At 36.9% G+C, this 17975-nt stretch overlaps 2 protein-coding genes and 1 non-coding gene across 3 annotated transcripts; all 3 read left to right on the top strand.

Annotated features, from left to right (window-relative positions):
• The first annotated feature begins 3381 nt into the window (after positions 1-3381).
• Positions 3382-7541, top strand: LOC131954705 (putative defense protein 3). Its single transcript, XM_059318460.1, has 4 exons — positions 3382-3628; positions 4636-4772; positions 5245-5342; positions 7324-7541. Exons 1-4 carry the CDS (start codon positions 3409-3411, stop codon positions 7469-7471), a joined length of 603 nt encoding a protein of 200 aa, XP_059174443.1. The 5' UTR covers positions 3382-3408; the 3' UTR covers positions 7472-7541.
• On the top strand, positions 6146-6263 carry Trnal-caa (transfer RNA leucine (anticodon CAA)). The gene is made up of 2 exons: positions 6146-6183; positions 6218-6263. It is a non-coding gene; the product is annotated as a tRNA-Leu (tRNA).
• A 1404-nt stretch (positions 7542-8945) lies between the features above and the next one.
• On the top strand, positions 8946-14616 carry LOC131954702 (putative defense protein 3). Its single transcript, XM_059318457.1, has 5 exons — positions 8946-9040; positions 11128-11361; positions 12335-12465; positions 12795-12892; positions 13696-14616. The coding sequence occupies exons 2-5, from the start codon at positions 11130-11132 to the stop codon at positions 13808-13810; spliced, it is 576 nt and encodes a 191-aa protein (XP_059174440.1). The 5' UTR covers positions 8946-9040; positions 11128-11129; the 3' UTR covers positions 13811-14616.
• The last annotated feature ends 3359 nt before the right edge of the window (positions 14617-17975 follow it).

Genomic DNA, 17975 nt, shown 5'->3' with positions numbered 1-17975 from the left:
CATCAGCGTCTATAAACATACTTTTGCTTAAGTGGTTGCTCTTCTGCATAATAGCGCTATTTTTGTCGTGTTCAACAGCTACACCAACTGGCTGAGCTAGAACTAGTTTTAAATGTTTGTAAATTTGTTGGGCAACAGTACCAAAGTTTAAGTGTTTGTAATGTGAGTTGAGAAAAACACAAACGTTTTACATTTTTTGTAATGTGAGTTAAGCAACAGCTTAGCACTACTGTTTGGTGAGTGAAACCATGATTTTAAAATGTAATACAACATCACAATAGGCGGTATTTTAAGTCTAGATTTTGAGTTTTCTTTCATATAGGTGTTCAACTAAGCTGGAACATCCGGCGTTGTAGCTTCACAATTCAGCATCCATTAATGAGAAGTAAGATAAAGTCCTATTAAAATTTGAAAATAAAGTGCTTTTTTAATGACTTCAAATCCAGAAAATGAACATCAAGTTTATTGCAAGCAACTGATCGGGTTTTAACGCCTACTTGTGTGGAAAAGACTACTTCATTTTAAAAAATCGTACTTTAAAAAATGCATATGAAAAACACTAGATTCAAGAGGAGAAAAATGTAGAAAATTAAACGTAAGGACCTAGTAATACCAAAGTATGTTAATTCTAAAGCCTTTTTTTTTTAAATTTTATTTTGAGGGTCTTGGTTTTTGCCTGGAAGGCACGAAATATTTGAAAGAATAAATTAAGTAACATGAACTCAAGCAGATAAAATGTCCTTCGCTGCATGCCGGGCCATATCTGTCACGTGATGCTTTAATGACACACGGCTTACATTGACTTCACGTAATGACACACGGCTTACATTGACCTCATTTCTGGACCATCGTGGTGACACTGAGTGACGTAGTCACTTACCAGGTAATAGTACACTGTCCAGGAGGTGGGTCATGGACATTCCAGATTGTTGGGGACACGGACATTCAAGATTTTTGGGGACGCGGACATTCAAGATTTTTGGGGACACGGACATTCAAGATTTTTGGGGACACGGACATTCAAGATTTTTGGGGACGCGGACATTCAAGATTTTTGGGGACACGGACATTCAAGATTTTTGGGGACACGGACAAGACACGGACATTCAAGATTTTTGGGGACGCGGACATTCAAGATTTTGGGGACACGGACATTCAAGATTTTTGGGGACACGGACATTCAGGATTGTTTGGAGAAACATAGATAAGGGAAAAACTAGATGGGGCACGGACCTTCATTTTAAAAAAATTATTAGTACTATATACAATTTTTATTGGGCGTTCTCTTAATCCAGTAGACTCCCCACATATGTACGTGTTAAAACCCCATCAGTTGCTTGCAATAAACTAAATCTAAACGACAATTATCTGACGCTAATTAACTTCCGTGTTCGGCGCTCAAATTAGAAAAACATCCATTAAGGCGAGCTTTCCGGACAGACCTAGTATTCGCTACAACTTAATTTATTCGTCTGTCTGTCTGTCCGTCTGTCCGTCTGTCCGTCTCTCCGTCCGTCGGTCCGTCTGTCTGTCCGTTTTTCTGTATGTCTGTCTGTATATCTTTGTGTCTGCCCTTCTATCCGTCCGTATGTATGTCAGTATGTGTCTGTGTGTCTGTATGTCAATCAGTATGTCTGTAAGTATATCGGTCTGTAAAAGAAAATGAAACTCTTTAACACACTAAATAGAAACAGTTTTACATAAGACTTTCCCTACGTTTCGTATGTCGTTAAACATAAATTAACTTACTTACGTTATAAAAACGAGATGGCAGTACTCGACAATAAAGAACAAAGAACTTGTTACCCTACTACCCTACTACCCCGCGTGACGTCAGCTCCTGATACCATCTTAAAATATTCAAATCAAGTGATGGTATTTGTGTTTTTATTTTACGCTGGTGATGGTGTTTTCCTTTTTATCTTAATTTATGTACCGCAAATTTCACACCTTTGCGCTATCAGCAATGATTTGTCTTTCAACTTTTGTCAGTTCCTCCACATTTCGGGCTGAGCTACTAGTTAGGATGTACACTTCATAACCTGTGGTGACAAGATTTAAATCTTTAAGAAAACAGGACCACAAAATATTTTTTTAAACAAAATTGTGTTGTTGTTTTTTCTTTTGTTGCTTACAGAAGATGAAAGTGAAAGTAAATCTTAGTCAGATTGTTGATATCTCAGTTTACTTCTTTCTGATAAAATTAATAGCTATATAGAATACTTAGTTATGAAAAATAGTGTACTCATTAACACACATACGCACACAAGTATAATACCGCGGGAATTAAAATTTGGCAACGTTTCGCTGATCTTGTTTTGAACTTTTTAAACTGCTTTGGGTGTACGATAAAGATCTAGAAGCTTAATCCCACTTTATCACAAAGGTGGGATTACACTTAGCGATGCTACCTTTGATTTTCGCATACATACCTTTCTAAACTTACTAATATTAACCTTTTGAAACTAGTCTGCAGATATTTCTTACCACGTAGGTTAAATATTTCACCCTTATTGGTACAGAAATACAGTGACGCATAATATGTATAGTCTATTAAAAAAATAAGTGAATAAATGTATCATTAGGAATATGCCCTAACTCTATGTACCAGTTATCATTAGGAGGGTGCATTAACTCTACCCTTATCATTAGGAATGTGCCCTAACTCTACCCTTATCATTAGAAATGTGCCCTAACTCTAGATACCCATATCCTTAAGGGCCATTTATTTTAAAGAATCACCAGGACGTTTATGGTTCTCTATTCATCAGCTAAACTATTGCGGTGTGTTCGAGGACATGCCTGAAAGAAACACTGCTTTAGACCACCACATCATAATCAACGTCTACTCCATCTTCAGGCGCGTGACGTCATATATATATATATATATATATATATATATATATATATATATATATATATATATATATATATATATATATATATATATATATATATATATATATATATATAAACTCCTACCCCAGCCCCTCAGTAATTCTAATCAAACTTCCACCTAAAATTACCTTAATTGACGTGCTACTAAATTGTCACCTGAGGGTATTTTAATTTGTCATTTTTTTAATTGACAGGTATTTTCCGGCACTACTATCAATGTGTGTGGCTAATTATAGCAAGACGTTCTGTGTGTGTTCTACACAGTGTGTTGACATTTGTTACGCTCTCTTGTTTAGTAAATATTTGTTGTGTTTATTTCACAGGACACAAATCTTAAGAGGCCTAGGGTAACATACGTAGCATAGCAAGCATTACCAACACAGCAAGCATATTCATTATTGCAACAGTTACCAGCCAATATATCCATTATTTCAAGTATTAACAGCACAGCAAGTATTTCCAGTATTGTTAGCTTTACCAACACAGCAGGTCACAGCAAGTATACACACCATGTCGTGCCATCTGTTGATGTGTTTGGCCACACTGGTGATAGGGAGGGCAGCGGCGTATCCTGATGGGGCACCAGAAGGCACATGTGGCAGCATGATGCCCTTCCACTACTCGGTCAAAGGAAACACCTCTGTACCCCTGCAGACACCGTCCACACTGCCGGTCTATTTCACCATCCTCATCAACAAGGACAAGGTGCAACGTGGGGACACTATTGAAGGTAAAGATTTCGATTAGAAGGTAAAGATTTCAATTAGAAGGTAAAGATTTCAATTAGAAGGTAAAGATTTCAATTAGATGGTAAAGATTTCAATTAGAAGGTGAAGATTTAACTAGAAGGTAAAGATTTCAATTAGAAGGTAAAGATTTCAATTAGAATGTAAAGCCTTCAATTAGAAGGTAAAGATTTCAACTAGAAGGTAAAGATTTCAATTATAAGGTTAAGATTTCAATTAGAAGGTAAAGATTTCAATTAGAAGGTAAGATTTTAATTAGAAGGTAAAGATTTCAATTAGAAGGTAAGATTTTAATTAGAAGGTAAAGGCCTCAACTGACCAACATAGAAGTTAAAGATTTCAACTAGCTAACACTAACACTTAATGATATTTTTGTCCAATATTAGCAGTCCATTGAACAATCAAAACATTAAAAAAAAAAATTTCGTGTCATCTGTACTGTTTCGTATACGGGGTATAGACTGAAATGTAATCGTGTAAAAATACCGGACTCTAAATTTTCACTAGTTAAACATAATTTGCATTATTTTTAACTGGTAAAGATTTCGGACTTACTATGTGGAATGGCTGTGGTTATGGTTTAGATTTTTTTTTTAACTGCGCTTGACCTGTAGCTTGAGTTATAATTAGAGTTTAAGGTTGATGTATAAATCTAGACTCTAGACTCTAGACGATTGTACCTAAACTAAAATGTGTATTACTACAAGCTTATTATCATTTATATTGTTTCGTTCCTATTTTGAGACTGTTTTTTTTTACCATTGCTTGTACTTATTCAACTGTTTACGACTGTTGTATTTTTTTTACCTTTGCTTGAAGAATGAATAACACAATGTACTTATTCAACTATTTGAGACTTTTTTTTTTTACTTTGCTTGAAGAATAAATAACACAATGTACATATTCAACTATTTACGACTGATTTTATTTTATTTTATTTTACCTTTGCTTGAAGAATAAAAAAGACAATGTACTTATTGAACTCTTCCAGTGACCATACGCGCCGACAAGAACTATTTCGAGGGCTTCTCCATGCAGGTGCGAGAGGTCAAAGTTGAAACCAACCTGACCAGCGCAAGGAAGTTCGGCAAGTTCAAGGTCACGAACGATGACGCAAAGTTGATGTGTGTAAGTGCCGGAACGGTCGATTGTTTTCATCTTGTTGCCATAGGTAACAAGGCGAGAAAATTTGAATGTGTATCGTAGAAATCCGAACATTGAATCTCTTCACTCCCCCACCCCCCTCATCCACCACCTCGTATATTTTGTTTTTTAAGTATGCGCTAGGAGTACAAGCATATATCAGTATAATTTAATGTAATAAATTCTAATATATCTTATGTTAAGTGAAATGTTTGGGGAAAAAATAGTAACATATAATTTATTTTCCACGCAGCTTGTGAAACAGACTTAACACGGAAAATATGTAATCTACGGATTACTCATCGTGTTTAAAGAACGATAACCATTAATTTACATAATATCATATTTACCTCCCCTGATCGTGAGAAGCAATGTTTCCTGCTGTGTCTTTGTTTACATCTTGTCTCTTCTCGACACGCTTTTATTTGTGATTCATGTGTCTCTTTGTTACCCCCAGAACGAGCAGGGCATCACCCACGCCAAGCACTTTAAATGGAACACGACGACCTTGACCTGGATCGCTCCTAATGAGGAAGTGTCCAACCTTCAGTTCAGGTAAGTCTTGTACTCACCTTGACCTTCAGTTCAGTCTTATACTGACCTGCTCTTCAGGTCAGGTACGTCTTCTACTCACCCTGACCTTAAGTTAGGTCTTGTATTCACCTTGACCTTCTGTTCAGGTAAGTCTTGTACTGACCTTGACCTTTAGTTCAGGAACGTCTTGTCATTGACCGAACTAGAAATAAATGACCCCTCCACCGAAAAGGTCTTGGAACTCTTTTGAAAGCTTTGAGATGATTGTGCAAGAAGATAAATAATAAGATAGTTTTAATAATCATAGGCTACATTTACGAGATGCCTTATATGGTTTAACGATTTGATTTCGTCAATTAACTTCACCTCATTTTAGATGTATTATCATACGTGGAAACTCAACAGGTATGGTTAGTGCTTTCTTCCTTTTTTCTTTCTTTCTTTTTCTTTTTTCTTTTTCTTCCTTTTTTTCTTTCTTTATCTTTCTTTCTATATTTCTCTATTTATTTTTGTTCATATGCTTCACTTAACGGATTACTCATTCTAACCCTTTCTAATATTTTAAAGGACGTATATGTCACAGCCAGCATCTAATTTATTCAATTATCAAATTTAAAACTAATTAAACCGCTCGGTGTATTGCTATGTTTCCATCACGTGACCTATAATAGTCTAATTAAGCTAATCAAGCGGAAACCTCTACGTCTTGTCCTGCAGACACAACTTCAGCTAAATATTTTAACCCGCATATTATAGGACATACAAGGGGCTATAACGTGATATAAAAGTGATGTTAAAACCTGTATAATCTTTACTTGTGTCATGTCAGGATGGCCGAGTGGTCTAAGGCGCCAGACTCAAGGTTAATAACCTTAACGCTGTCAGCGGAATGAGTGTTCTGGTCCACGAATGTGGGCGTGGGTTCAAATCCCACTTCTGACAATTATTTTTTTTTAAATGTCTGTTCGCAAAATTACTTACTACACCCTGCTCTCAACCTGAAGTTAGCTCTGTGTTAGCCAACTAAAATTTAAACAAAATCGTTATTCTACCCAAAGAAAAAAAAAGATGAATGTTGAGGTAGTGTACACATACATTAAGATATTATAAGTGCACTACACTGAAAATTAAATCTAATTTTTCCTTTTCAATATTTTTTTTAACTATGGAAGTTGTACGGAAACAAGCGGGTAGGCTCTGACCTTGACCCCACGTGAATCATCCCCGGGTCATTAAAAAGTCGGTCTACACACCGATCAGACGACAGACAATTGTGTAGTGTAGGCCCCTTATTGTGGTTGGGGTGAAAGGGTAGAGTAGCGTCCCCTAGGGCTGTTTGGATGCGGATCGTACATGAACACACAACATTTGGCAGTGGGCGCTCGCAGAGGCTTATACAGGGGAGATCATGCTATTTGTCAACTCGAGGCAAGATGCTGGTATAAGCCTCATAGGTTATGTGACAATATCACATAATGTGATATTTTTTTAATACACGACTCCTTAATGAAGATGCCACAGATCCTATTTATAAGTTAAAATAGCCTAAATATTTTCAATACAAATTATATTACGTTCAGGAGACGATAGACTGGAATTATGTACAGTAGCAGTAGACAATTTTACACAACAAACACAATATCCATAAGTCCCTACGATATAAACTGGGGAAACTAAATCGAAAAACTGAGAAAGAAAAGTTTCCTAAATAACGTCAATGTCCTATGGAGATGTTTACTTAGAATAAAAGATTCAGATGAAAATTTAAATTTCTGTGTCATTTCGCCGTCTATTTTAAAATCCGAGTTTTGGCACGAAATGTCCGTAATTTTTCAACTTCCCTGACCTCGATAAAATTAATAAAATATTTATATTTGTTCAGTTTTCATCTGTAAATGTTCAACTATTTATTCACCTTCCCACAGTGTTTAAATATTCCTTCACAATACCTCACTAAATGTTCACAATTCCTGTGTAAAAAAAAGTTTACTGTTTATTTCAGGGCAACTGTTGTCAAGGGTTACCGTGAATTTTTCGTTGACGTCAACTCTCCGGTGTTTAGTGTTACCGGTGCCGGCATGCCGGTTGTGCCGGCCCCACTCCTGCTACTGATCGTCTGCTGTCTTCACATATTCAAACTTTCCCTGTAGCCTTTCGTGTTTGCCGCCTTCAAAACCTTCAATATTCATTATTGGCTAATTGTCTTAGATCACTCAAAATGTTATGAATAACCGTATGAAAGAGCTAAAAATCTATTTTTTTTGTAATTTAATAAATGCTTTGTTTACTTCATGTCATGTAAATTAAAATTATATTTCAATAAATCTTTTTTTTTAAATGTTCATAATCTTGAAATAGAAGATTATAATGTATACTATTATTTGTAACATACAAGCTATAACTAATTGTTGTATGTTAGTATATTTAAACATGTAACAATCTTTGTTTTGTATAAAAGTGACTACATTTAGCAATGTGATTTGTAGCAGTGTTTCTTCCAGTCTTTTTTCTCCGGGGGGGGGGGGGGGCACTTGAAATTTTTTGGGGGGGGGGGGGGCGGTAGACTTTCTTCGGGGGGGGGGGGCGGACACTGTTAAAAGTATTTAATTTCTATATAAATTATATAAATTTCATTTCGTTCGGGGGGCAGTAAAAAAATTTCGGGGGGGGGGGGGGGGCTTAGCCCCCACCCCGAAGAGATGCCTGAAAGAAACTCTGATTTGTAGTGGTATGAAAACATTGTAAAGCAATTGTGACTTTTTCACAAATTGTGACGCGGTTTTGTTTAAGTTTAATGCCATTGTTCCTGATTTCTAAGGCTTCACTAACTCGCTTCAATTAACGGACCAATTGCACTCTGTTTCATTTTTTATTTTGTCTATTTTGATCTTCCTCAATTTATTAATTTGTTATCTAATAATTGCATTCCTTCACTTGTTGCCACTATAAACCTACTAGGTTTGAGGCTATTAACCTACTAGGTGTGACGCTATAAACCTACTAGGGTTGCCGCTGAATTGCTTATTTGTTAAACGCCAATCTTTTCAAGATCTACATCACACTTTTTTTTGTCAAAATATTATTGTCCCTTTTTTTCACATTACTCTATAGAAATGTGTTTCTTTAAATAATTTTGTTGCGTATCGTGTAAGCTTCTAATAATTTAATTAAAATTATTTTATCGTTTCGAATGTGCCTCATTATGAAAATAAATATTCAAAACATAATACAAAAATGTGTGTTGTTGACGAATGTGTTGAGCGATAAGGAGGAACTAAGGCTAGAATGGTGAGACAGTTTATACAAAGCCTCTCCCCCACTTTCCTTTGTCGTCAACGGTCAACAAACATACACACACACACATCTAGTCTTGAAGGAGTACCTCCCCTTCCATTCCCCCCTCCCCCCACCAACACCACACCCCCATGATGAATTGTAATCAGGTCCTACGACCCAGGCGTAACAAAACAAGCTTGACCTCCTATGCGTGAGATCAGTTGCACGAGGAGGGGGGTGGGGGTAGATGGGGTGTCGCGGGGTGTTTTCTTTTGTGACAAGTGTTCAAGCCTGGGTTGGGGGAGTGGTGGGGGGGGGGACCATGGTAGACATCTTGGTTAACCTGAAAGTTTTGGAGCGCGCTACACGTCACCAACACACCTGAGCGTCCTGCCACCATCCACCTGTAGGAATCATTCAACCAGTGGCCACGGAAGATACAGGTGAGGCTTGGACATTTCTTGCCATATTTTAACAACAAAATTCTTTAATCTTTAAGCCTTTATCGTGTTTTATTTTCCCGGTTTTTTTTTTTAATTAATTTTAGAAAACCGAAAAAGATCCTAACTCATGAATATACCTTCTTTAACTTCATAAAAAAATTTATTGGGCTATTGTATTTAGAATCTATATAGATCTACCTATTGTTTGGATTTCTAGAGTGTTTTAAATACTCAACTGTGTTTAGTAGTTCAGCCTAACATTTAGACCACAAATTTAGTCAAGCAAATGTGATGTTAATTGTACGATTGTTCGTCATTCGTTGTTTTGCATACAATGATTGGGCGTGAAGTTGAGCAAAGTAATGTACATTTTTGCAAGACCGCCAGCCGGTTACTTTTCAAATAACGCTAAGCACGTCCCATTTTACTGGACATTTTCAGCTTTTCGGAAAAGAAAAAGCTATCGGCTATAAAAAATTAAGTTATATTTGTAACTAACGGGCAAATGGAAATAAAGCAGTAATGTCATATTTGTTGCGTGAGCTCAAGGGCCGGCTAGATATCACTACTACCGTGTAGCTAGTATTAAAAACCGTAATCATGCTCTTATTCAGTTAGGTCTGTTTGGCTTATAATTCTGAGCAGGAAGTCACAAGTTAAGGTTAGGGTTACATTTAGGATCAATATTTTAACATTCTTAACCAGCCCTCCATATAAAGTAAAAAAATCTATGGATTGTGCGCGTTTTTTTTTTTACTAAATGCACATATTTAAATTGGAACGGTTTTGCACTTTTACTTTCGACTTTAAAAAACGAGAAAAAACTAAATTTCTAGCGTTTTAAAATTTAAGTGTCGTCACATTCTGGTCTGTATGTACCACCTTTCCCAAACCGGAACACCTGACCTAAATAAATCCAGCATTGAAGATCCTTGTATAGTAGACTATTTGCTTACAGTACACTGTTCAATGCGTGGCTTTTGTACCACCGGGAGGGGTGGGGGCCAACCCTCTCAAACTTGACCTAGTTTAGTAGCAGCCACGTCTTGGTTCACACAGATTTAAAAAAATATTTTTTTTAAAAATTCGACTGAAAATTCCGAATGTAGATAAGTTAATATGTAAACGTATCAGTATGTATGCAGATAAAATCTGGGAACATGCACTATTCTGGCTGCAACAGCCAACTTGAAAGACGGCTGGGTGATTTTGCCGTGAAACTTAAGTCGCAAGGCTTGGACAGCAAGTTGAGAGGGGCCGAATGGGTCCGTAAATCTGACCCTCTTCCCCCCTCCTCCACTAAGTAAGGCCGCAGGGAAAAATTCCAGGAGTAAAATGGGGTCCGTAAACCAGACCCCCCCCCTCCACAGCCTTGTGGGGCCCAAGAAAGAAAAGTTACCTATTAAACTTAGTACCAGCTACAAAGCCTTTAGAAATATGCATTGATAACTATTTCATATATAACCAGCTTGAATTTTAATCTCTGGTACCAGTTTGTGTATATTGTTATTAGCGGAAACTGCAAATTTTGGTAGCTGAGTCCCTAAGGCGATGCTCAACATCATCATAAACACATATTACCCCCCCCCCCCCACACACACACACATCAGTAATGTTTATTTCTCATATTCTTTGTCAATGAACTTTTCAAAACATATGAGGCATGTGCAGTGGCGTAGCGAGGTCGGGTGTCACTCGGTGCGGCGCTTAATGTTGTCACCCCCCAGAGGCATAGCGACAAACTTTCAAGTTTTCGATTTGCACCCCCCCCCCAACTTTCGATTTGCACCCCCCCCCCCTCAAGTTTTCTCTATATTTTGCTACTTTTTGCCTTGGTGTCGCCCCCCCTAAATGGTGTCACCCGGTGCGGTCCGCACCCCCCCCCCCTCGCTACGCCTCTGGGCATGTGTGTTATTGTTGAATGTTATGCGTAGCTAGAAAAAGCGTAGTCATGAGTGTTGTAGTGTTTCTAGCAGTGCCTACTCGCGTTACTCTGCCATTTTCCCCTTGTATTCGTATCCTTGTCCAAAACCGAAAGTTGTAACATTTTTTTTTTCTAATCGCATACTAAATGTTTACATCGACAGAAATGGCTTCTCTCAGATTCGTTGCTTTTATCGTCTGCCACACCATCGCACTGAACTTGATGGTGGAGGCCTACTCTGGTGGGGCGCCAGAGGAGTCGTGTGCAGCCATGCGACCCGGGCATCACGTGGTGAAGGGGAATTGGTCATCACCCCTGCAAGAACCTTTGGGAGGGACCCCATACTTCAGCATCCATGTTCTCAGTGGGACCATCACAGCCGAGAGTCAAGTAGAAGGTAGGTCAAATGTGGAAGTAGGAGGGGTGCACAGGATGGTTTGCTCCATTTCCTGGATTGGGTGATTTGAAGATTTGTTTTTTCTCTACATTATTTGTAGAACGTTTTCTTCTGACCTGTCTAAATCACATGATTGAATAGGACCACAGATTATTGAGGGGGGGGGGAGGAGGGAGGATGACTACTCCTAATATATTCAATTGACCATTCATGAAACTAGCAACCATTTGTCATTGAAACTACTACCGTTATACTTCATATAGCTTGTCCCAAAATCGAAATCCATTTCTCTCGCTCTATCAATATGGCTATATTTTATTTTATTTTTTAGCTTGCACCTTACCGAAGATTAACCTTTCCAATTACCCCTAGGTTATACCTCTTCAATTCCCTTACCGTCATATTTCTGTAACACTAATTTTTAAGCCCAAAGGAAGATTTGTAGACCTCAGACCACTTTGGCATTTTTTGTAACTTAGACATGCCTAAACCCTTGAATTATAATTTCAGTGATCAAAGCTGACTTTTCCCTTGTAATTTCAATGATCAAAGCTGACTTTTCCCTTGTAATTTCAATGATCAAAGCTGACTTTTCCCTTGTAATTTCAATGATCAAAGCTGACTTTTCCCTTGTAATTTCAGTGATCATCAAAGCTGACTTTTCCCTTGTAATTTCAGTGATCAAAGCTGACCCTTGTAATTTCAGTGATCAAAGCTTTTTCCCTTGTAATTTCAATGATCAAAGCTGACATTTTCCCTTGTAATTTCAGTGATCAAAGCTGACCTTTTCCCTTGTAATTTCAGTGATCAAAGCTGACATTTTCCCTTGTAATTTCAGTGATCAAAGCTGACATTTTCCCTTGTAATTTCAGTGATCAAAGCTGACATTTTCCCTTGTAATTTCAGTGATCAAAGCTGACCTTTTCCCTTGTAATTTCAGTGATCAAAGCTGACATTTTCCTTGTAATTTCAGTGATGATCAAAGCTGACCAGCACTACTTCCAGGGGTTCTCACTCCAGGTACGGATGGCTGGCCAGACCAACATCAGCGACCAAGTCCAGTATGGAACCTTCACGGCTGATGATGAAACTAAAACCATTTGTGTAAGTTTGGATTGGACAACTGTGCAGAAATATAAGGGCTATATTCTAAAGTTGTTTTAGTTTTAATATAGCACTAAGGAAAGTATTATTAAAGTAACCAAAATGACTAAAATTAAGTTTAGTCAGCTTTATTCAGAACAGACAATAGACCCCTACTGCAGAGCAGTGTTTTATACTTTTAGAGATTAACAAATAACTATGCCTACACTAAAAAGTGTTAAATATTAGCTATAGACATGTGACATGTACGCTCAATGCTCATGAGCAGTATAGACTGTAGTGTTTGCAATTTAGCTTGGTAAAAAAAAAATATTAATGTCTTGTATCAGAACTCTGGTGGCCTCACCCATAAAGTCCACAAGCAGTGGACCAACAAGACAGTCTACTGGACTGCACCAAAAAACCCCATTGACAACTTGGAATTCAGGTAAGAACCAATTACCAGCTAGATCTAGGTTCAAAATGTTGAGATAAAATGTTAGTTGCCTACCATTCTAGTTCCTAGTTCAAATCCTTCCAAGGGCTTGAGCAACTGTCTGTAATGGTTATAGTACTCTCTGACAGTGTTCCCTCTAAGCTGTGCAGTTGCACGGCCATGCAGTAATTTTAAACCTGCAGCAGTCATTTTGTAAAATACTTATATTCTTGTACAAGACTTTTAGAACACAGCGCACAAAAGTTGCACACTTTTCCCCTTAGAGGGAATGTTGCTCTCTGGTATGCTTGACTTTGTGGTAGATGTACCATCAGGTCAAGATTACACCAGCAGGTTTGTTTCTGACCAGTCGGGTATCCTTTTAAGCTGAGTAGTCTCACAAGTTGCATGTAGAGGTACTGAAAAAATCAGACCTGTGCTCTGATATTTGACCATATCCCTCCACTGAGTCATGAGAGCTGGAAGTCTGTAGCTAAACTAGGAATCTCTGGGCCATAATTCAAGTAGTGATTTTTGACAGAAATTTTTAGGGATTTACAGTAATAAAGTAATGTTTTTTTTCAAGCATCTTACCTGGGACAGGGAGAGTGGGGGGGGGGGGGGGGGGGGGGGGGGGGGTTCACTGACAAAATAGGAAAATATTAAATTTTAAAAATAACTTTAATTATAGCCCCACCCCACAGGGAAATATTTCTGAACCCCTACCTCAAAGTGTTTGAAAGAAACCCTATTAAGAAACTTAAACTTGTCAAATGTCCATGTCAAAATGTCAAATGTCCACTTTCTTTCCACAGAGCCACAGTTGTCAAAGAATACAATGAATTCTTCATGGATGTCAGATCAAGTGTTGTCAATGTTGTGGGTTCAGGTGTGGCTATAGTTCCATCTTTATACTGCTGGCTGTCCTAACCATCACTGCTAGGCTTGTCTAGCCTCAAACCAGAACATCACAACTTGTTTTGTTAGCTTGGTGTTCAGGTATCGGAGGATAAACACATGAATCTGATACTGCTTGTAAATAGAGCTGTTTTTAAATGTACATTTGATAAATATATTTGTTGATTCTATGCTAAGTGGCCATGCATTTAATTCTTGAATATTTAATATTTTTAAATCTCTTCCCCTGAGAGAATATTTTTTAAATTTTCGTGTGGTAACGTGTAAAAAAAAAGCAAGGGTAGGGCACCCTTATCAAATCTAAGTTGTAGGTGTAGATTTCCTTTAACATAAAACTGCATTGGTTTTAACCGCCTCATGATGTATTGTCGAAGAAATTGTTTATTCCTTTGTTTTAGCTAGCCCTACATTTCTCAGATGTAAAACACGTTATATTTACTTTGAATCGTTTAATGGAATCATCTTTTATATAAATTAGCACCAATTAATTTTTAATTTACGATATTTTTTTATCCTTTAATATGCATGTTTTATGTATATTTTATTTTTTATAATATTATTAGAGCGTTTCTTTATATTTGTCAGAAGTAAAAATAACTAAAAAGCAAATCTTTCTAAAATCAGGAAACATTTGAGCTAAATGCTATGACTCTTGGCATAATGTATGGATTTTATTTCAATTATATTACTGCTTTCAGGGTAGTTATTCATTTAAAATATTTGCCAAAGAGAATAACCCATGTCAAGAGAATAACCCATGTGAAAATATTTACTGGAATAGTTGTAAATCATTGTCAAATAAAAAGTTCTTATGCATATTTTTTTCTTGATTTTATTTTTGCGAAGCTTAAGTAAATTTGTAAAATATTTTGACTGAGGGTTCAAGAATATTAATACATTAGCGCAGTGTTTTACAGACTTTTGTTTTCCATATAAATTCAATTTCTTTAGGGTGAAGAGATGCCATGGAAGAATTTCTGCATTAGTGTTTGGGTTTGTATTTATTACACTGATTTCTTGCAATTAAAATTAAAGGCAAATTATTGGTCAACGGATGCAATAAATATCTTCCTATTTTTCTTAGTCTGTCTATAGAATATTCCCAATTTCTTTCCAGAACACAATAAGGGATATAATCCAAATGATCCGGTGGATTTTTTTGTGTTATTTCCCTTACTGGTAAAAAGTGTTGGAAATTTAGCTTTACTGTATTTTACTGTTGCATAGAAAAATGTAAATGTATGAGAAATTGTTTTTCTATAAAAATAAACTTCAATTTTTAATATGATCTATGGTAATGGTATAATTAATCTTAAAGCATCAGTTGATTTTTTTAATCGATTGTGACAATTCTTGTAGCCTTTTCATTTCTGTTTGACTAAATCGGCCTTAGGGGTCATCCATAAACGACGTCACGCTTTCTTGGAAGATTTTTACCTCCTCTTCCCCCCTGCCCATCACACGTCGTCACAAAGCCAGACCCCCCCCTAAAATGACGTCACACCTCAGCATAACCCCCCCCCCCCCCTAAAAATTGCTGTGAATTTTTCTTAAAACATCTATATTTTTTTCAAAACCTTGTCAGAACTCTGTTAACAGAGTATTTTGATCAATTCCTATTACAATTTGTTAAAACCGTTTTAAAAAACGCAAAATAAAATATAAACTTGTATGATAACGAGTTTTAATTTAAACACAAGCCCAAATGTTTTTTTTTTTTAAATTAATGAAGTTAAAAAATGTAAGGTTAGTTTATACTCAAGAATATGTAGATTGTTATTAATTTGACCTACCAAAGATAAAGCCATTCAGAAATAAAAAGTAGAAAATAAATTATACACTACTATTTAAATAACTATAAAGAAAAGCGTGGGTCTCTTCCTAAATATTAGACACTATTTAAATTACTATAAAGAAAAGCGTAGGTCACTTTAGTATTTTTTGGATACCTTTACTAATATTTAGGAAGAGACTAGAGACCCACGCTTTATAGTAATTTAAATAGTAGTGTCTAATATTTTGGAAGAGACCCAAGCTTTTCTTTATAGTTATTTAAATAGCAGTGTATAATTTATTTTCTACTTTTTAGTGCATTATTACATAGAAGCTTGTTTAAAACGTTTTTTTTTTTAATTTTTTTTTTTACAAGCTTTTTAATTTAGTAAAGTATGGGATAGTCTAGTGGTAAAGAACTAGACTGCTGACCCGACTAAAAACCATTGCGCGCCTATTGAACGTGATGACGCGCTTTGTCGTAGAGACTCCCCCCCCCCCCCCATCGCTCCACGCCCAAGACGGCCGTGATGACGCGTGTGGATAGAACTGCCTACTAATTCGGTCCAAATTTTAATTAATTCATAAAAAATTAAGTAGGCATCCAATCAAGTCAAATTTAATGTCATAATGCATTGTCTTCATGTCTTGACCCATGTACCCGTATGTCAATTAGAACTGCCTGCAATTTCACACTTCACGTTTCGATCTAGACCAGGGGTCGGCAACCTTTTGAGACAGAAGAGCCAAAAGTTACAATTTACCAAATTTCCCAACTTTTAAAGAGCCGCTAACATTTTAATTTCAATATTATAATCTGTGATTAGGATTAGGTATATATATATATATATATATATATATATATATATATATATATATATATATATATATATATATATATATATATATATGTATATATATATATATATATATATATATATATATATATATATATATAGTATATATATATATATATATATATATATATATATATATATATATATATATATAATATATATATATATTACTACACCTTTCATCCGATCGCCATGAAACTTTAGGAATTTGTTGATAATACTCCTGAGCAGTATTTCAAATTCGCAGGGGTGGCGCCCCGGCAGGGAGCGATTCGTTTATAAAATTAAATGTCGATTGCGAATGTACACCGTTCATCCGATCGTCATAAAACTTTGAGGAGTAGATTAGAATACTCCAGGGAAAGTTTCTGCAAGAAACATGTTTTTTTTTTTTAATTTCGCAAGGGCGGCGCCTTCAGAGGGTTCGGTATATAAAAAAAATAAAAGTCGGTTGCGGTTCGACACCGTTCATCCTAGTGCCCATGAAACTTTGGAGAGTAAATGAGAATACTCCCAAAAAGATTTCTGCGAAAAAAATTTCTTATGGGTAGCGCCCGGGAGGGTGCGATTTTGTCGATACACGGTTTGGCTCCCAGAGTTCCAGAGCGGGTATGTTAGCACTTGGCATCCATTAATCGGCGTCCTGCATAGCGGGTAAGGGGTACTACTATATTCAGCGGCAAAACTGCAACAGGCGCAGCCGCCAGCACCTCGTCTAGTGTGAGACCCAAAGAGCCCCGGGCTCACATATGAGCACTATGGCGTCTACGTTCGTTTAAAAAAAACCTATATACACTAAAGACACGATGGGCAACAATGATTGTTGACTCAATCGAATCAGGCTCGCCTTTAGGCGCGCCGACAGGGAGCGATTTGGCGCCCCGAGCTTACCCGTGAGCACCATGGCGCCTATATTCATTTACAATACCATGGGTCACTCACTAAATCAAATCAGGGCGCGTCCTCCAGCGTCTCTGCAGGGTGCAATTTGGAGCCCAGGGCTATTCCGCGAACACTACGCGCCTACCTTAGTTTTAAGGAGCACACTACATCAGGTTCACGAGAGCGCCGCTTACCGTCACCGACGCTTAGGCGTTGAGTGATTATATTATGGCTTGCTGGGCGGTAGTGTAGGTAAACCCGCGCCCCGATAAATATGATCCAAGCACAGGCATTGTTTACATTTACATAACTCAGTTTTATACAATAAGGAAGTAGCCTACATTGAAAAATGGAGTAACTAAATATTCTAATATAATTGCGAGTGTTTATTATTTATATGTATTATTATATCGTTCATTACCGAGATGTTGCAGACTAATATTTTCATGAGTTTTAAAAATAAAATAATATAATTATGAATATTTGTGCACCGAGCTGAAGAGCCGCACATTGTCACCAAAAGAGCCGCATGCGGCTCGCGAGCCGCAGGTTGCCGACCCCTGATCTAGACTTCTGGACAGTCAGACAGACAGACAGAAGAAGTGAGTTAAATAAAAGCTCGAAAACTACTGTACAATTGTAACTTACAGCAATTGTTGAAAAAT

This window comes from Physella acuta, unplaced genomic scaffold (genome assembly GCF_028476545.2).
Source record: "Physella acuta isolate Inbredline_101_S28 unplaced genomic scaffold, ASM2847654v3 ptg001020l, whole genome shotgun sequence".
NCBI classification, from domain to species: domain Eukaryota; kingdom Metazoa; phylum Mollusca; class Gastropoda; family Physidae; genus Physella; species Physella acuta.
The sequence above is the reverse complement of the archived record's forward strand: the minus strand, read 5'-3'. Positions and strand labels throughout refer to the sequence as shown.